Genomic DNA, 21,175 nt, shown 5'->3' with positions numbered 1-21,175 from the left:
AACTGGGAAACTACTGCTATGCCATCTTCATTCATAACAAGGCTGCACAGAGATGTTGATTTTTTTTTTTCAGGGAGAACAGTATTGTTTTTACATTTGCATTATGTAAGAGAATTCAGATGAGAAATCCCATTTTGCATTCAGAATTAGTTTTTAGTCTGGTTTGTAGCTGATTCTGCCTGCCCAAATAAGCTTTCTTGTGTCTTGTGATGATTTAATATATCATTTCATCAAGATAAATAAAAACTTTCCCCAAATGATTCTTGTTGGTGAATATTTCTATTGAAGATGTTAACTCACACCTTCTATATTAAGAATGCAAATATCATATTTTGTCATTCTTTATGGGTTTTTCTACTCTTTTTTTTTTTTTTTTTTTCCAATATAAATAACAAAAGAAACGTTTGACAAAATTATACAGTGGATCTGATATTTTCTGTCTGTCAGTTAGCTTATACTAGCTGACCTTCTTTCCTGACCATTGGAAAATTTAGCAAAAACAGTGCCTAACAAGAATATTATTTCACTTTTAGATTTATTTTGTGTAGGAAGATTTTTGGGTTTGAGATTAGTCTTGATGCAGGTAGCTACTAAAACTCTTCTTCTCCTAAAAAGAGCAATACATTGTAATATCAAAATCGCATTCAGGTTTGTCTTTGGAACTGTATTAAGGTGTCAGACCAGAGTAATAGCGATGTAAATCCACTGCTTCCATGAAAGCATTCTGGTTTAAATTGGTGCAAATGCCAGTGTGTATGTACTTGTAGCTATTCCAAATGTGAAATAAAGCAGGTAAGATCAAGTCTACTTCATAGCTAACTTTGTATTTCCAGATTCTTGAGGAAACTTCCACTATAACTTACCACTGCGCAAATTTGAGAGTTCAGAGAATGGAAAAGATGTGGGGGTTGGTCAGATGCAAAGGGGTGAAACTGTCATAAATGAAGTAATGATACTGTCTGCTCCCAATGTTTTAGACAAGTAAGTCCAAGATACTGTCTTAATTTCAGTGGTTTAAAGTATTAACTTAATTTGGGCTAGTTTCAGAAGATGTGTCCATTTTTAAAATTAAATTAGCTTATGGTGCCTTTAAAGAATACCCCATAAAACCTTTTTTTTTTTTTTTTTTCAGATGGAATACTTCCTTTTTTTTTTTTGTGACCATTTCTCTTGATGCTGTTTTTAATAGTTTACTATTATAGTTTGCTTGAAAATCTATTGAACAGTTTATCTGTTAAGAGTAGGGGAAATTATCTATACACAAGATTATGTAGCATGAACATAGGGTAGCTGTATATTATCAAGACATTAGAAAATACATTATGAAAAGCAGTTCCACATGCATTAAGAAATTCTATTTACTATCTCAATTTTTCCTTCTCTGTTTTTTCATTTGTCCTTCTTTTTGATACTTATTTCCAAACAGCTTTTATACCAAGATTATTCTTTTGAATAGTTTAAATGATTCTTCAAGAAGGTGTTGGTGCAAGTTTGATTGGTTCAGAAATTTATGCATTGTAATATTCTAGTTGTCTTTTAACAAAATTAGAATTTCTGACTTTTATGAGTTCTGAAATTTCCTTGACGCACGAAAGTTTTTGTTAGACTATGATATAAAATGGGTTTGTGGAAATCTATTCTGGGCTGCTAAGGAACAGTGTCTGTTTTAGTAGCATGAGAATTAATATATTTTGTGCTGTTTGAAATAAGTGTGTGATTAATTCTTTGATGAGTTACAGGCTACTGCAAATCCAATTTAGGCAAACAAAATTTGAAATATGTGTTAGCTGAAAATATTTAATCATAGACATGAATATGAACTTATCATGCTCATTGCTTTACACTTGCAGGTTGGCTTGAATTATTAATTAGATGGTTTAATTAGAACTAGATGATCTTGAAGGTCCCTTCCAACCCAAACCATTCTATGATTCTATGATTAATGCACATTGTTCAGTGGAAGCAGAAGAGACGGTATCACTGACTCTGGCTGTGATGAGGAACATAGTCTTGGGGGTGGCCAGTACCAACAGGACATTATTCTCCTTCTTTGCTCTCTTGGCCCAGTAGACCACCCTTTCCCACGCATCGCCTCCCCGCTGGCCCCACGTCCTGCTCACCGAGGGGTAAGGAGCAGCGATTACACACAGGCAGCTGCTGCTGGCACTGAATCAGCAACGACAGATCAAAAAAAAAAAAGCTTTTTGTTTCTCCTTAGAATCTTATCCTTTGTGAAAATGTGTATGTTTTAATGCTAATAAAGCTGATTTCTTTTTTTTTTGTCAGTTTTTTCCATGTAGGAATGGCGCCAGCGTGCTACTAAATTTTGCCTGATAACAACACTGACTGGCAATTAAAATTGCAGGCAGTTGGAGTATTCCATCATGTTGGTAGCTGTTTATCTTCCTTGTGTCAGAAATCAATGTTGCAGCAATGGAAAATATGAAACGAAGAAATAAAAAGTTGCATTCAAAGCTTGAAGTCAGTTCACGTTACACTGAATTATTAAACAATTTAATTTAAAACCTTCAGAAATAAAATTGATGCTGAAGCCTCTCCATTTCACTTGATAATCAGGTAATTGCTGCAGAAAAAAGCTAGCAGCGCACTCTTTCAGTTACTTTACCTTCGATTACGTTTTGATGTAGGTGTTTGTTTTAGGTATAGGGCACGGGTAGACAGGTTATAATAAAGTTTTGTTAGTGAGTCACGTTGTGCTTAAGAGAAGGTGGTATTTGGGAGGCAACCCGATGGGGTGCGTGGTGAAAGACAGCCGGCATCCCGGTGTCTGAGGATCGGAGGATCCTTCGTCAGGGGGTTGCTCAGGCAGCATTGGGATGAGAGACGTCGATGACCCCCAGTGCACGTCCCTCTGGGGAAGAGCCGTAGGCCCAAGCGAGCTGCAGGGTGCTCGCACCTCGGTTTGGGAGCCGGGATCCAGCCGGGAGCCGGGGCCGGAGCGCGGCGCCGCGGGAAGGGCTTGCTGGGCAGGGGGGCTCCTGGCGTCGGGGGCCAGACGTCAGTGAGATGCAAATTTGTGATTGTGGGGAGCTGGGGTTCCTTCTCACTCCAGCCAAGCCAGGATGCGAGGCACAAGTAGGATCTCCTGCCGGTGTTTCAGCAGCTGGTTTGATCTGTGAAGATCTTTGAGTCGACAAATTATTCTTTAAAGGCAATCAAAACAAATAGTTTATCGGGAAGAAAGTCAGGATTAACATTACTGACATTAATGCATTTTCCCCTTGTTTTTTGTTTGGGTGTTCTTTTTTTTTTTTTTTTTTTTTTTTTTTAGTTGTTTTGTTGGTTTGGTTTGTTTTTTTTTTTTTTGTTTTTTTCCTATATGCCCTAATCTGTGTCTCTTTACTGTTACCTAGTAATAATAGATGTACACTCAGGGCAAACAGAAAAGCTGATTAAATGTTACATTATCGCTTTACCTGTCATTTTTCAAACAGAGAGCAAAAAAAAAAGGAGAAAATGAAAAGAATAAACTTCTTCCTGATTCTCCCCCCCAGTGGCATCAAGCCGTGTAGCCTTGTTGTGAAAAGGTCACTTAGATTTTGGTCGAAATGCTGGCAGAAAGTACTTCTGTTTTACGTTTGGGCTCCTTCCTCCTGGTTTGCGCTGTGACACCGCACGGGGCTGCTCCTGCTTGCCGAGGCTGTTCCAGCAGCGGGCGCACGGCAGCGCGGTGAGAAACGGAGTGGAAGAAGAATGACAGCAAAGAGAAGAGAAAATCATATCCTAAATGAGGGTTGTAGGAATATTAAATCTAACACCTGACAAGAGATTACTCCAAACCCAGCAGCCTTGAATATGAATCATTGTAATGAACTCTGCGTGGAACTGTACCTGAAGACAGTCCAGAAACTCAGTCTAGTGAAAACACAGTTGCTCTCCTGCCTCTATCACTGACAGCACATTGCTCCTGCTATATTTACTGATACTCAGGTTTTTTTCTTGCAGTTGTGTTTTTTGGTACTTAAGAATTTGGTTTTTAAAGGGTTGATCTATTCTATAATTCTTTTTTTTTTTTTTTTTCCCCAAAGTGAGCATTAAGATTGTAAATTTTTCAGAAAATTGTTTTTAAAATAAGATTTTGTTTTGATGACTGCATAACTTAGCTTTTAGCTAAAATTCAGGGGAGGTTTTTGTCTGTGGGAGAAATAGTTTCATTTTCCCTTTGTTTCATTTCTCTGTGAACTTCTTAGAGAGATGTGTTATCTCTGTGTCTTTTGCTCAATATTGAATCAATGCACTGAGAAAAGAATAGTGTTTCCTAATTCATCAGCAGTCTCATATTTAATTGCTTAATGAATCCTGCCTCTGCTTAGCTGAGATCTCTGTGATGGTTACAACTCAAAGCAGAGTAATTAAAGAAGCACAGCAGTTTTGTAGGGAACATACCTTACTAGAGATACAGTAGTTTTTCATCTGAGATCCATAATCCAGTCCATACAGAAGCAGGCTGCCAGCTCTGGTGTTGGTGATCCATTTACACAAGGACTACTGGGTTTCTGTGATTCTTTGTGTGATATAGATGGTGTAGAAGTCAGGTAGCAGACATCTGTAGCTGATGAGCCTTTCTTGGGGCCACAGAAAATTTAAAAATAGCAACCATTGTTTTCTTTGCAGCATTTGTAAAACTGATTTTTTTTTCCTGGGCATGGAAAATTGTGAATCACCAATAGCAGTATAAAACAGAGGGGAAAAAAAAAAAAAAAAAAAAAAAAAAAAAGGGATTTGGGGTGAAATCCATAAGAACGGGCTCAATCCTAGAAAGTGCTAAGTATTACTACAGAAGGCTGACTGCTCTTGCTGCTAAGGATTATAGTAGCATGAACGTGCACCTACTCCAGCAGCTTAGAAAGCACATGTATAGCGCTTTAATTTCATTTGGAACCACCGAATATCCCGAGAGCAGGTGACATTCTGTCGTGCTCATTTCAAGCCCTATGCACTGCTGTAAATGTAAAATACCGGTGATGGGAGCTAAGCCTTCTCAGTTTTAGACAAATTAAGGACAGGCCGATTTTAAATACTTAAAAAGCCTCTTAGCAAGACCAGTGTCCGACTCCAAATCAGAAAACTCTTATGGACTGCCAGGTGATTTGCTAAACAGAGCTGCAGATGGCCAGAAGAGAGGAGTCTGCAGTGCACTGTACTTGGTATTTGATAGCAGTTGCATACAGTCCCGATAATACAGGTGGAAACACATGGGTGGGAGGGAATAGTCTGAGATGCAAATAGATCCCCTAGCTAGCAATCTGCAGCCATACAAAGCCATGGATTTGTTAAATATATTTTTACAGTTTCTGCAGGACAAAGGAGAAAAAGAGAAAGCACATAAATACAGATTATGCATTTTGTTGCTGGTAACTGGTATTTATTATTAATGCGGAGACAAAAATGTGTTAGCCAGATGTATCAAGGAAACCAAGCAATTCTCTGTATATCTACCATATATATATATATATATATATATATATATATATATATATATATATATATATTACTACCAGTGCTCCAAATCATTAATTAAGCAGGGTTCTCTTATGTGTAGATTATGCTGGCAGGTTAATTATGGTTACCAGGTTACTGAATCAATAAATGAAAGGGGGAAACAGGCTGCATGCCTAGAAGAAGTATAAACTTAGAAAAAAAACAGAGGGGATATACTAAGGTAGTTCAAGAGGAGAGGTCATAAATTTTAATTTAGGCAAAAACATGGATTAATTTCAAGATCGGTTTGAAAAAAGAAAAAATATTTTAAATGATAATTGCAAGGAATAATAGGATAGGAATAATAAAAGAATCAGAGGATCATAGAATACCAGGTTGGAAGGGACCTCAAGGATCATCCGGTCCAACCTTTCTTGGCAAAAGCCCTGTCTCGACAAGATGGCCCAGCACCCTGTCCAGCTGAATCTTAAGAGTGTCCAAAGGCTGAGGAATCCACCCCTTCCCTGGGGAGACTATTCCAGTGGCTGATTGTTCTCATTGTGAAAAGCTTTCTTCTTGTATCCAAATGGAATCTCCTCAGGAATAACTTGCACCCATCAGCCCTCGTCTTTTCCAAATGACTCCTTGTAAAAAGGGACTCTCCAACTTATTTGTAGCCACCCTTTAAACACTGGAACATGACGATAAGGTCTCCCCTAAGCCTTCTCTTCTCAAAGCTGAACAAACCTAGTTCTCTCAGCCTTTCCTCACATGGCAGGCTGCCCAGTCCCTTGATCATCTTTGTGGCCCTTCTCTGGGTCCCCTCCAGCCTGGCCACAGCTTTTTTTGTATAGCAGGGACCAAAACTGCACACAGTATTCCAGGTGTGGCCTGACAAGGGCTGCGTAGAGTGAGATCATGACTTTAGCTCTGCTGGCAATGCCCTTGTCAATGCAGCCCAGCACTGCTTTGGCTTTCCTTGCCACTCACCACACTGTTCACTCGTATTGAGCTTGTTGTCCGCCTGGACACCCAGGTCCCTTTCCACAGAGCTGATTCCCAGCCAGGTAGATCCCAGCCTGTGCTGCACTCCTGGATTATGTTTTCCCGGGTGCAAGACCTTACATTTGTTCCTGTTGAACCTTGTGAGGTTCTTGCTAGCCTACTCTTCCAGTCTGTCCGGGTCTCCTTGCAGGCTGGCTCTCCCTTCCCAGGTGTCCACTTCCCCACTCAGGTTGGTATCATCAGCAAACTTCATCAGGACGCTCTTGATCCCATCGTCCAGATCACTTACGAAGATATTGAACAGCGTTGGGCCCAGTATCGATCCCCGGGAGACCCCACTTGTGACAAGTTGCCACGTTGAGAAGGAGATATTTCCCACCGCCCTCTGGGTGTGGCTGGTCAGCCAGTTCCCCACCCGCCCACCACTCGTTTGGGCCGTAGCACACCAGTTTCACGGGGAGGAAGCTGTGGGGAACCGTATCGAAAGCCTTGGAGAAACCCAGGCAGACAACGTCCACCACTCATCCCCCATCAACTAAGCAGGTTACTTTGTCATAAAAGGCGATCATGTTTGTCAAGCAACGATTTGCCCGTGGTGAATCCGTGATGGATTTTCTCAGTCATGCGCTTCATTTGACTTGTGATAGCTCCCAGGAGGATTTGTCCCATAGCTTTCCCAGGGATTGAAGTAAGCCTGATGGGCCAATAATTTCCTGGATCCTCCTTTAAGCCTTTTTTGTAGGGGGGGGTGACATTAGCCTTCTTCCATTCTCCTGGGACGTCCCCCAGTCTCTGTGACTTCTCAAAGATTACGGAGAGTGGCCTCGCAACAACATATAGGAATAATGAAGTTATGCTTTTCTTCCCCACGTATTGGTACTGTGTATAAATGTATTCCGTCTTTATGCCCTCATTTACTCACTCTGCAAGAACTGCATCTATTCTGTAGAGTCTTTTCCCCCACCTGAATTTGCAGCGCTATTGAAGGTGTGATAAAATACTTGCTTCTCTTCTGCAAAGAGCTTCAGGATTAGTTAGCTCAGAGCCCAGACCTTCCTTTTTTGTGTTTGATATGCTGTTCATATCCTGTCTCACAGTGACAGGAAGTTATTGATATTTACCAAAGAGTAAATATAAATTGTTTCCATTATTTTTGTTGTGTGTTAAGAATAATTTTTGTATACACATATTCAGTAATAATTAGCTCTGAAATTGGCCTCTCAGCTTTGGTCACTAAAGGGAGATAGTTCGCTGGTTCCCAGCAGAAGAGAGGCAATTTAAAATGAAGGACATTACTCAGAATGGCTTTGGTATCTTCATTCACATTGCCTATGAGAAACTCTTTCAGAGATATTATGGGCTGACAATATGGTCTTGAAATAACTCTTCCCTCAGCATAGGGGGAGCTGAAGGATATTTACTCTTTTTGTAATTTCAAACACTACTGGAGTGGACATCTGCTGCTCCCAATAGCTTTTGTGGCAAGTACTGGCAGTGGCATTGAGTTCCCCCTTCTGTGGTCTTCCACTAACCATCACAATGAAACAGTTGATTTTTCAGTTACGTCTCCATGCCGTAGTTCGCTTAACAACACTGGAGTTATATCGGAAAGGAATTTGACAGACACAGCTACTTCCAAGGAGTGGATCTTAACACAGAATATTCAGGTTGGGAAGATGCTAATCTGTGGTAATGCCAAGGAGTGCAGATCCGCCCACTGAGCTAGCACTGCAGTGCACTTGGGCCCTTGTGCTCTTAGTGTTGTCTCTTCTAATAACAAAAGCGTAAGCGGTTCCTTGGGGCTCTCCGGACGAGCCGGGCATCCAAGGGCACAAGTATCCTCTGCTTTCAGATGTGCTGGCTGAAAAAGCTGCTGCTCCCAATTCCATATCACAGCGCCTTCGTTGGAGGTGTCGGTCCCCCTGACCCCTCAGAGCTCAGGGAGCTACTTGGAGGACCATTCCTTAGTCTGGCTCAGTTCACAGAAGCAGGATTAACTAAAAGCCTTTAGATGATGTCTTTACTGACTTCGTTCTTTCTGACATACATAAGCTAGAGAGTACTTCCGTGTGCAGTGCACCTGACAGGTTTGAGGAGTCCTCAGTAATGGCACAGTAACCTTTGGGTCAGAACAGGAGGTGTGTGCAAGACCTTCTGTGTTCTGGCTGACCACCTAAGTTATTGTCCCTCTACAAGCCCCACCATCCATTTTGGTTACCCTGGAAGATAACTTGCCTTTGACCCATGTGTTACCCTTAGCCCTCCCTCCCTCTGTGTTACTTCCCACCTTTTCATTTGTTTTTTTCATCTGTTTAAATTGTAAACTTCTTGGAAGAAGGTGTCTCTGTTTTCATGATGCCAAGCAGAACAACCCCCTGATCTTGCTCAGGTCCTTCCATTTCTGCTGAAATAATTAATGTGGTTTTGTGTGAGCTGTTGCAAAGTGTCTAGAGACTGCTAGATCTGCCTACACAGTTACTGTGGTGCACCTTGGCCAAATTGTTGTTTGTAAAGCAATTTTGTCTCTAATATAAAAGGCACTGTATAAAATCAGTTCCTATTATCTTTTCATAGAGAATTTTCCATCTGAATTGTAAGCTTAGAATTGCTGACTATCTCCTTAAACACTTCCAGATAATAATGATACATGTTCTTCCAGTTAATATATATCATTACTTTTTGTCAAGCAAGGCTCGATTCATAGTTGTAGAAATAATATGATTTACTGGCCTCCAGCCAATCTGTTAATTACCTGCTAGTTACTTAAAGCACCTGGGGCTTTGGTTCGTTCCAGTGTAAGTTATTAGCTTGCTGGTAAAGGATCAGTACCTCATAAATAGTTTCTTTAAATAACTTTACAATGCTGCCAAAGTTTAATTTTATTATTATTTATAAGAATAAATATGTCAGGGAAAGCTTTAAATTACAGTTATATAAGGCAACTATTTTGATTTGAGATGTCAAATAGTGGCCCCATGTCCATGTGAACAGCATACAAGTGTCATAGACCTGTTGCTTAGGCACCTTCAGGTCTGTGGGAGAATCTCAGTAGTTTTACATGTACCAGACTGATTGAAGACTGATTTGTTTTGTAATACTTAGTTTGTTTTATTTTTTTGGTCATGTTGTTTTAGAATAAGATCAAGTGAAGAGATCTTAGGTCAGACTTTATTTCTGGTAACTCCACTGAGATAATTTACAGGCGTTAAGGCTCTGGCTGCTTTAAAGTAATTGAAACAGATGATAGACTTTTTCATCTCTCTTTTTCTGTATCTCATCTCTTCTTTTTTTTCCCTAGAAGTCATAAGAAGTCATACTTGTTTAAAATGTAGGAGAATAGATGTAAAAAATTCCTGCTTTCAGTAGGAAAAAGCTGGGACTGTCTTTGGCCTGAGAAACATCCTTTAGGCAGGTTCTGTACCTGAAGTTAGAAAATAATTTTTCTGCAGCATTCTTACAGTTTTGGTTATAAAAAGTGTCTCAACTGATGAATTGCTTTTGTAGCTCAAGGGGAGTGAAAAAATTCTGTAATTGCTTAGGTCCTAGGCCTTGCTTAGATGCCTTATATCTGCTAAATAAACTGATGGCCCAGCTAGCAAATTTAAGGACAGGTATCGCACACTCTTCCTGCAATGGACCATTACTTAATTCTGTGTGAGCTGAACTCCCTGAGAAAAGTTAACAAATATGCCCATGTAGAAGAAATTACATTAATCCAGTTTCAGTTGTAACCTCAGGTGAAAGGAGAAGTTAAAAGCTTCCAGTCAAACACAGTGGGCAGAAAAAAAGTTTTTTCTTTTTGTCTTGTGATGTTTATATTCATCAGGGTGGGTGAGGAACCTCGCAGGAGCCCATAGCAGTGAATCACCATGGTAAGCAGCTGGCCAGTTTACCCTAATGTAGAAATTATCTCAGGATAAAATCTGTTTGACCTTGGCTTGTTAATGTGGGTTTTGGATGGTGGCTGGAAGGAGTGGGCAAAAATAGGATGAGGAGGCAGAGCAAAGCACGGTCTAAGCAAGAAGCCTGAGAAGGGTTGTGCTTACTATAATGTGTACTTGTAATATTATGGACAGGAGAGAAGAAGGATCACAGGAGCAGGAGCAGTGCTAGAAGAGATACCGAGGAGGGCAGTGCTAGTTGTCCTGCCCTGCACATCCTTCCAGCCTGCAGGAAAAAAGCTGCTGTACCCAAAGCTACCTGTGATGAACTGATAACTTTTATGCTTCCCTGCTTCCATATTTTTTTTTCCCAAAAGCGTGAGCTGAGGGTGCATGGTACTGTGTAGTGGATACACCCATACAGAACATTCCTGGTTGTGGGAGTTCAAGAGCCAAATGAAGAAGAATGGCTTAAAGATGAGAGCAGATACAGAGATGAACTTTGTTGTCCCGATTTGTATAGGCTGGCTAAGTTGATGGCTAAGCAAGGGGGAGAGACAGATTGCCCACCTAATGAGTGACAAAAGCAAAAATGTAGGTTTCTATCACCGCTGAGAAGTGGTTCTGACTGAGAAATAAACACCACAGCAAAGCAGCTTTAGCTAAAAATTGGATTCTCAGCAGCAGGAAGTGCCTGATCTGATTGTTTACACCTTTTTTTCCAAAACTTGGGCAGGCTGTTCCTTGTCTTTGTGTCTCCTATTTTTCCCCTTCCCCTCCTCTGCCTTGCCTCTCTGACTTTCAGCCCTCTCAGGTCTTCCAGTTGTCTCCCTTTGCCCTCAGACCTGGAAGGAACGTTCTGCTCTAGTGGGAGGTGACAGCTTCTTTTATGTTGTGTGCTACAGTTATCTGACTTGTGCATCTCAGAGCAAAATTGATAAAGACTCCTAAGACAAGATGGTAATTTTCAGTCTTTAATAGCTTATTGTATTTTAAAGGTCTAATGAAAGAACTGTGTGTTAGTTAAATGATGATTAATATGGATGCATATGAATAAAATATACCAATTTATGTCTGATTTTGTAATAATAGTGTTGGACTTTTCTATTTTCACTGACTTAAGCCTATATAAACAAAGAGATCATAAGAGAACAGCATGTCTGCGCTTGTTTAAATCAGATGGAATTAGTGACATGTGCCCTTTGTAGCTCCCACGTTATGTGGAAGTGCTGAAAATTATTGTGGTTTCATTCTTTTTGTACCAGGATAGTTCAAGATTTAAAGCCAAGACCTAACCCATCTGCTTTATATCACATGATTCAGTCTGTGAAACAGTATAGGAACTGTAGTAGAGTTATTATTTTTGTGTCATAGGAGGGGAAAAAAAGAGAGAACAGGTATTGTCATGCCTAAGTATATATTTTTTCCCCAGTTTCTGTGCAAGTCATTATAGAGCCACTGTTGTGAACTTTTTTCCTGGGTGAGAAGATTGTTAGGTTTAAGGTGCAAGTTCCCAGTTGTTGAGACAAGCACCTGCCCATAGATAGAAGATGGGCCCTTTTGAGGTTTTGAATACTTGCCCCCCACATAGTTTAAGCTGACTGGGCAGTAGGTTAGGATGGATAGAAATAAGCTATTTGGAAAATAGAGAGGCATAGTCAGATGAAGATTGGCACTAGTTTGATAAAACCAGTTCAAATGTCTATTTAGAGAAACAAGGGGAGTAGTCAAGTGTAGGAAGCTAAAAGCCACCTGAGATCTCAAGTTTATGCCCTCTGCTGCAATGAAAATTAAGTTTACATAGAAATGTCAGTAATGGAATAACTGGTTGTGGTTTTTTGTTTATAATGTCAATACATTGATGTTCTGTTTCTTCACTTGCAGCTGCACTGAGAGCTTGTGCTGATGGAGGTGCCAATCATCTCTATCACATCACGGAAGGAAACCAGGACAGGTATGTTTAACAATAAACTTGAGGTCATTGAAGTCATCTCTTCTCAGTGAAACTAAAAGACAGAGGAACATGATCTGTTCGGTTACTGGAGTAGCTGTCTGCTCTGTGCATGGTACTTCGATGAACTGTGGCAGGTAGTATAGTATTTTCTCCACATTATCTTTAATTTTCATTCCCAGATACAATTTTTAAAACCACACAGGTATCCTGAAATACCTTTTATCCTTAAGGCTACTGCTTTTTTTTCTTCTTGAAAGCTCTGCTTTTGGTCTGTCTTATTTTATGCATCCATCAGAGCTAGGCCTTCGATGCAGCCTCTGAAAAAAATTTCCTGTGCCCCTAGCAAGGGTTGACTAGAGGAACATCTGATGCCTTTCACCAGCAGCTAAAACAAAGTATGTCCTCTTCATTCTTCTTGTGAGGCCTTAGACGAAATGTTTGCTTTGAGAAGTGAGATGGGTAATAAAATAGGAAGTCTACTTTTCCTTTTTATGTATTTCTAAATTAACATTAGGGCATCGTAAGTGACAAAAGGCAAGTACAGAGGTTATCTATAAATGTATATGCCAAGTGAGGAAGTATGACTGAAAGGAGAATATGTTGTTGCTTTCTGTAGCGGCATTTAAAATTGTAAAATATCCCAGGTTTCTGCCCCAGAACTGTTGAGCTGGGGTTCTGATGCAAAATACTGCATTCAAGTCCTTTCTCATTTTTGTAGTGGAACCATGGAATACTGTGTAATCTGAGGTTGCTAAGGATCCTTTTTGCTTGTCTTAAGGATTTTCAGTTGTTTTGAGCAAGAATTCATAAATAAATAGTTTAATAAAAGCAAACAAATGAATAAAACTGACACTCTGGGCAATGGAATGAGACAGGTATTTGGTAGAACTTACAAACTTATGAAAAATTCTGTTCATACAGCAAAATCTGGCATGTAGTTTGTGTTTCATCTCATGGCACGTGTATGGCAGAGGCCAGGGGAAGCCCGGTTTCCTCCTGTCCTTCAGAGTAAAGACCAGGGTTGGAAAGGAAGACTGTAGTCAAAGTAAAAGTTAACTTAAAACTTCTTCCTTTGTCACCTGTGGGAAGTTTGATGGCTGAGATCTGCAACTGCTAACACCAAGAGTGGAGTCAGTCAAGCACTACTGGCTGTTGTAGGAGTATTCCTTCTGTAATCTTCTATTTATCTTCTCCTAATAGTTGCTCACAGAGCCATGCACAATTTAATCTTGAATTCAAACACAAATCTGTTTGACTTGCAGCAAGCAGTTCTCTTTGAATGGTGAAGCTTTCCAAAGAACAACATTTTAGATCTTTCATTTTACCTTCTCCTGTAAGCCATTCATCTCTTCTGCACACCTTTATTTTTGTATTAAATAAATATAATTCAAGGGAAAATGGATGATTATACCTTGACCAAATAGTTCTTTCAGTCTTACATACTTGGCCCTTGGAGTATACTTTTTCTCTATCTTTCTTCTTCTCATCTTAATTGCTGTGAGTAGTTATATTTTACCTTCAAAGTGATTCTTTTGAAACAAAAAAAAAAAAAAAAAAAAAAAGAAAAAAACCCCAGACCTGCATAATTTTGATTTTTGTCTTTAAAGAAATCATTCTGCTGGAAAGAATATTCATTTACTTCTCTGAAGTATTTTCCCTTAAATTCCCTGTCTGGTGTTATTAAAGAGCTGTCTGCTCAGACTCTACTGACATGCTAATCATTTTTTTAATGCTGTCTTAACCTTCTGTTTAAAACTCTATTTTATTCAAAGCCCTGATATCAAATTGTGTTGTATCAAACCCTAAAAACTACAGTCCTTTAATTCTAGCGAGATCATTATATTCAAGACATATAAATAAAGAATTTGATTGATATTTTGGTCTTGGTTCTCAGTGACACCAAAGTGCGTGAAGAATCTTTTAGAATGGGAATAAATTACAACATTCTGGGAAGAGGGCAGTTTGCAATATGGGACTGCTACAGGCATGTCTTCCTTTGGAGATAAGTGAAGTAGTTGTTGCTGTTTTGAAGAGTCCATTTCCAAATCCTAGAAAAATATAGGGCTAGAAGTGGCCTCAAGCAATCTTCCTTCTTTCCTTCTGTTTCAAGGTAAAGACAAACCTACGTGTTCTATTCTTGGCGCATGCCTAGTTAGCTGGTTCTTAAAAATCTTCAAGGGGGAGCCCCACCACCACCACATCCAGCTTCCTCTGCTTTTGGCTAAAATAAACCTAGCGTGTTTGGGCTTGCTTTATTGGTCAGCTTTTCTTATTGGCCTCTCTTCAGTTAGTTCATAAGTAGTGCTGTGGCTGAAGCTACACAAAATGGTCTACAGGAGAATTACTCCGTGCTGAACATTCCTTTAACTTGCTTCTCATGGTAAGTCAGCCTATGCTGTTGAATGAAAAGCAGCAAGAGCAGATGCAGGGGCCCCCATTTCCTGCCTCCCTTCATTTCCTTTTTTCTCCATCATTGTCTTGACTTGTTTCTGTGCTTGAGTGGTTCACCTATTCCCATCAAGCAAAGCAAGCTCTCACCGTCCTCACTATAGCACTGCACAGGCTGGTTTAGCAATGTGACTTCAGGTTATGAGATTAACACATGTACCATGTTATATGTCTTAATCCATGTTTGTGGTGTCATTTTTATGATGTGTTTGGTTGGTTTTACCATAAGTTTCTGTAAAAAATAGCTCAACAAATCTGAATTGCAATTATTCTTGTTTAAAAACAAACCAACCCAAGAAAACCTTCATTTTTGTAACTAGTAATAAAGAGAAATAATGTTGTTTTTTTTTTTTTCAATGATGTGTTAAAACAAATTGCCTTATAGAGTAGGACAGGTAGGAAGAGTAACCAAAAGGGCAGGATAACTTTTCCTTAGAGAGGCCCGTGCTTGGAAGCTGTCAGCGTTGGGGACAGATGAAAGGCAGGGGGGGAGAAGGGACTGACTCCTGTGCTGTGTTGCTTTTCTCTCTCTGGCTCTGTAGCCCAGAAAGGTTATTTTCCTTAGACTATATTTTCCTTTGTTAACATCACTTCCCATTTAGAAATAAGAATCACTGCTAAACCGTTTTTGATTGCTAAACATTTGCAGCTAATCAGAGTTAAAGGTGAGTTACCGATCTTTACGGATTTTTGCTCTGTCTTATTTTGTCTGCCTTGCCTATCCTGTTATTTCCTTGAATCGCTGTGAAGCACTGTTAGCCACTTCAGAGTTAGGTTGTTGCTTATCTGTATCACACTACAGCAACTTCTTTCTCAACACTTTCTGATTAAATCTTAAGGCATCGATTAACCTGTGTGTCACTGTCTTTGGGGTATATGAAGGTGACGATGCATTGAAAACTATCATCATATTGGCACCTGTAAAAACAATCATTAGCACTTGTGTCTCAGATGCTGTTTTCCAGAGAGATGTCAAATCCATTGTGTTCTCAAGTTTTGCAACGTGAAGAGTTTCAGGTTAAAGAGCGGAGTGGTGGGCTCTGTAAGAGGAAGGATAATCCTATCAAAAAAATACTGGCTTTCTGGGGTTCTAGTTGGTTATTTCATTATATGAGACTTAATATATGACATGAGGTTGGTTGCCTACAATCACTAAGAACATCACTTTTGCTACCCTTCCAGTTTCTTTTTGTGAACTGCATAAAGTATAAGAGTAGCAGTGAAACTGAAAAATGGTTGTGTATTTTGAGGTATCACTTCCTCCATAGAAAACATACAGGAGGCAAACTTAGGTGATGCATGAAAATGCAGTTACTACTATAAAATTCTTCTCTGAACTGGCCATTCAGGGAGGCAGCTTCAAGAAGCTCTAAATGTGTGTTTGAACATTAGGAACAAATTTTGTAAACATTTCCAGGAGCTGCTAAACTTCAAGCAGAGACCTCAAAAAATCTTTTTAGAAGCAAGTTATATTCAAGAATACATATTGCTACATAAAGTTTGTTTTTCAGTGACACTCCTCCTCCTCTCCAAGGATTTAGTCAGAACGAATCAACAATTTTGACTGTACAAGGTGATGTTACTACTTTAACTTGGATTTAACGAACTCTTCTATGTCCCAGGCTTTGTGTTGAAAACCTAATGTGGAAAATAGAAGTCTTAATTGTACAGCTTTTACAGCTTACACTTACTGAATTTTATACTCTTAAATATCAATGAATACATTTAGCCATATCACAAACTTTTCCATGCAGACTACTCCTGAGGAGTTTCTTGCCCTTCACATGCCTGGAAATGGTTTCCAGGATTGTCTCCCCTGTCACCTTCCCAGGGACTGAGATGAGGCTGAGCAGCCTGTAGTTCTGAGTCCTCCTTCTTGCCCTTCTTGAAGACAGGAATGATATTTGCTTTGCTCCTGTCTTCAGGCACTTCCACCAGTCACCATGATAGATCAAATATTATCACGGGTGGCCTTGCAATGACCTCAGCACTCGTGTGCATCACATCTGGGCGCATATATACGTCTGTGTTGCTTAAGTACTCCCTGACCTGATCCTTTTCCATCAAGAGTACATTTTCCTTGCTCCAGTCTTTCCCCCTGGTTTTTGGTTCTGGGATTCCTGAGGGCTGGTCTTGCTAGTAAATACTGAAGCAAAGGAGGCGTTCACTACCTCAGCCTTTTCCATGTTTTCTGTAACCAGAACCCCTGTTTCATTAAGCAATGGGCCCACACTTTTTCTAGTCTTCCTTTTGTCGCCTGTGTACTTAGAGAAGCCCTTCACTCTGTCTTTGACATCCCTGGCCAGATTCAATTCCATTTGGGCTTTAGCTTGCCTGACTTCATCCATCCCCAGGCAGACCTCCACGCACTCCAGCTGCTCTCTCACACAAAGAGCAACTCCTCCTCCTCCTCGTCTTCCCATCCTGTCCTTCCTAGAGAGCCTTCATCCCCTCGGTGCAACGCTCCATCCATGTTTCCACGATCCCAGCAAGATTGCAGCTCTGCAACTGCACACAGATCTCTAACTCATGATGTTTTTCCCTATGCTGCATGCATTCTCCAGGGCTTTGTTTTGCCTCAGAGGTTTGAAAAGAAAGCACTAGGCCTAACCTTTGAATAGGAACACTAAGCTAAGATAACTTCCATGAGCAAAAGTAGTCACACATTTACTTGTGTGAAAGATGGAAATTGCCTGTATATTTTGATGTCTTCATGCACACATTCTGGTACTACTGACCCTAAATAATTGCCAATTTACCAGCCGTCCTGTCTTCCTTTTGTTGGATAGTTCAACTGGCTATTTATAACTTAGACTTAATTTGCCTAATCTTAGAAACCACTGTCTCCGTTGTCAAGATCAACAAAAAAGATTCAGGGGGGGCAAGAGCTAGCAATACCTATATGTAAAATAAGACATTTGTCTGGTTTCCTGAATAACCTTCTACTCATGGAAAAGTGGGTCCCTAATAGGATTATAGAGTGAGAAATTCATATATACTTCACTATGTTCCATATAGGATTAGAAATACAGTACTTATGAGGGTAATTAGCCATTGATGTAGCTTAATGTAGAGTTGAGAGGAATTCTTTGCTTGAACTCTTCAAATTAAACTGGATATTGTTTTTAAGCTATCTTATATTCTGGCAAAATGTAGGGCACTGATGCAGAAAACATTGAATGAGATTTTCTGATATAGAGTTACACTAGAAGAGTACAGTGGTCTTTTCTTGTCTTTAAAATCTATTCATTGTATGTTTTGGGGAGGATGTGAGATCACTATACGTGTGAAGTTTTTGCTTTATTAATGTTGATATAAGGATATGTTTTAGTAATGTTAAAAAAAAAAAATGGCCTCCAAAACTGTGAGGTCAAAGCTGTTTGAAATGGTTTTCCCATTGCTGCTAGTGGTGAAGAGTTCTTTGAATTGAGGGGTTACAGTCTGAAAGCCAAGAAAGTTGAAAGCTGAGGCACTGCTTTATTTGTCAAATGGCTTAAGGAAATCTTTTACATCAGACATTTTTGCTTGACCTGAAAACTGTAGCAATGTTTAAAGATCAAAATCAGGATCTTGAGTTTATCCTAATAAATTCTGCAGGAGTGTTCAGAAAACCCATCCCAATCCACAGTCTGCTTCTTTAGGAAATAGCTAACATGGGATCAGTTTTTAAATCTTAGCTTACTTAGAAAACATCTAGGCACCAAAAAATTTCAAAAAAAACTAAAGCAACTTATCTCAGTGTTTGGAAAGATGAATCCATTTAGAGTTACATAATGTGTTTCAGGTAGTGCAGATGAGAAATTCTCAAGATACATTAAGAATATCTAGGTTTTGGCTTTTTTCTGTTATGTCTTCAATTTAATTACTTTCACTCGATTACATTTTTAAACACATTTTCATTCCAGTAGCCATGCACTGTAAATATAATTCAAAATTGTTTCAGAAACAATGAAGAGTTGAGATATCACGAGATACTCATAGACTCAGTCTTCAATTTAAACCCAGATGAGCTTCCTGTACTGGGAGGTGTTTCCCGAAAGTACTAGGGCACTAACATCACTGGGCATATCAGGCCTATTGGGTCTCTGAATCAGATGCTCATAGAAATGATTAGAGGTGAAAATCATTGGTGCTTTTTTTTACTGCTTGATTCCTCTTGATATTAAACAGCAGTATAAAGTCATACCAGGAGTATGTATTCTTCTGGAGTTACTGACTAAGACACTGTAGTGCTTTATTTCTATTCAGTTGGTCATCAGATGATATAAAGGAAGAATCTGGGAGTTGCATAGCCATAGTTCAGATTCACCTGAGAATTTTAGGAGGGACGGAAGTACTTGTGTTTTGGAGATCTCACCAAGTGGAGATATATTTTGAGGGAGACACCCAGCAACCAGCTGTGAAAGCTGTTTTACAGCTAGGTTTACTTGGAGGTGTTTCTAATTGTAGTTACTACTGTATTCCATAAACCATAACAGCAAATGGACAAGGGCTTTTCTACCATCCCCTCAACCTGAAAATCAAACAACAGATTATCATCTGATATTTTTTTTAAAAAAAAAAAAGAGGGAGGGGGGGAGCAAATATTAGCAGAATTCAGTTGAGATTAAGTTACTCTTTATTTTTTTTGCTTTTGCTCGTCAGGATGGAAATTGTAGAAAAATGCTAATATTTATAACTAATAATGATAGGAGGTCACAGTGTTGCCCGTTGTTGTGACTCCTGAAAGTTAGACCTCTATTAGAAAGAAGGCTTAGTCTCCTCATACTCTCACGGAAGCTATGAAATGGCTAGTTTTTAATCCCTGCTGTACATGTGTGTACACAGATGCATGCATGCTTTGTTTCTTTTATTTGAGGAGACACTGAAAGTGAGTTACTGCCATAGTACAGGACCATGATTTCTTTACAGAGGAGTAAATAAGAAAAGCGCTCTTAGATAGAACTTCAGAATGATTCACAAGTGGCAGAGATAGGTGTACCAGATTTCATCTAGAGTAAGAGTGAGAGCGTTGTCTACTGGTTAAAATGGAGAACTGGGAATCAAGACCTTTGATTTGTTCCCAGTTTGCTCGAAGTCATCCGGGGAATTACCAAATCATCTCAGATTCTCAGTCACCTTTAAAGTGTGGACAAATAGCCCTTAAGAAGGGCTAAAATACTGTCCTTGTTCATGTGGTTTCATCAGAGTTTCTGGTATTTCCTTGGTAAAAGCTGAGCCTATAAAAGGAACAGGCACCATTCCTCCTGAAATCAGTACTTAATAAGGAATAGTAGGTCCTAGGTGGAGGCAAACTTGATCTGCACTAGCACTCCAACTACCTGAACATTTTGGCATAAATCCACAGATTTTCTTTTTCTTTTTGTTGTTAAATACCTCAAGACATTCAAAGACAGCCTTAGGACCCTGTTGTTTTAGCCAACAGACCTAAGCGTGAGACTCGGCTTTTCTGGAATAATCTCGATCTTGTTAAGGAGTGGATGAGAAGGACCAGGACAAAAGTCTGGGGAGATGGAGTGATGAGCAAATACAAAACAGATGGACAGTTCAACTCAGAAACCAGGTCTCCTGGCTGCCAACGAGGTGCTCAGCCCATAAAACTGTGCTGTCCCAGTAAGAGCACCATAAGCCAAATTATAATTGCCAACCAAGAAAATAAAGGGTCATGATTTGTCCAGAACAGTAATTCTGGAAAAAACAGGGAAAAAAAGTGGCTGAGGAAAGGAGAATATAGGGACACTTCCAGTTAATCCCAGGTCTCTCAATCAGAGGGTTTGTATTGCTTCAGCTTCTTCTTCAAATAGCTGTATCTGTGCCCCCAGTGTACTGTAAGTAGAGGAATGTCACCGCCATCTAGGTGATTTCTGGCTTTATGACATGGTAAAAATCATTTATCGCCACCCCGATGCTAGAAGTTAGGACTTTGTAGTGATAAAATATCTGTACATTGAGTCACGCTGAAGAAAGCAGCTCGGAGAAGAGTCCTGAGCTGGCCTAAGAGCACTCTGCACTTTATAGTGTTTCGGTTCATTGTGCCTAAGGAGTAATTATCGGGATCCAGGGAAAGCTGGCTCTGTGCGTAGCATTAGGTTGAAATGTATGCCTGTGTTTCTTCTGAATCTCAGAACATCAATAGAAATGAAGGATTAGGCAGGCAATGCTTGCTTTTATGGGGCAATACTTTTTACAAGTGTATTGGGCAGGATGGGAGGGTGGGAGTTTTCTTCTCTTTGAAACAAAGCAAAACTAGAAAGTTCTTACAAGCCTCAAACCAGTCTGGGTCTTTGCTGCAATAGTACTTGTCATTTAAAATTTAAAATATGAACTTTATATTGTACATGGCAAGAGCCATTTTAGATTTGAAAGAAGCTTTGTTAAGACTGAGCAGAATGCCAAGATCAGTGTTGAGTCTGGGAGCACAGAAATACGTGTGTTATCAATGCCT

At 39.7% G+C, this 21,175-nt stretch overlaps 1 protein-coding gene across 4 annotated transcripts in view; it reads left to right on the top strand.

The window, feature by feature from the left end:
- TPK1 (thiamin pyrophosphokinase 1) overlaps positions 1-21,175 on the top strand; it is a 327,111-nt gene that overhangs the window by 116,017 nt on the left and 189,919 nt on the right. For 3 of the 4 annotated variants that reach the window (XM_042806372.1, XM_042806374.1, XM_042806373.1), the window contains one exon: positions 12,213-12,282. In XM_042806372.1, coding sequence (XP_042662306.1) covers positions 12,213-12,282 — 70 coding nt within the window. Of the gene's footprint in view, positions 1-12,212; positions 12,283-21,175 lie in introns of those variants that run through there. The other variant, XM_042806375.1, reaches the window with a different exon arrangement.

The sequence above is a fragment of the Tyto alba genome, unplaced genomic scaffold (genome assembly GCF_018691265.1).
Source record: "Tyto alba isolate M040663 unplaced genomic scaffold, T.alba_DEE_v4.0 Super-Scaffold_46, whole genome shotgun sequence".
Classification (NCBI taxonomy): domain Eukaryota; kingdom Metazoa; phylum Chordata; class Aves; order Strigiformes; family Tytonidae; genus Tyto; species Tyto alba.
The sequence above is the reverse complement of the archived record's forward strand: the minus strand, read 5'-3'. Positions and strand labels throughout refer to the sequence as shown.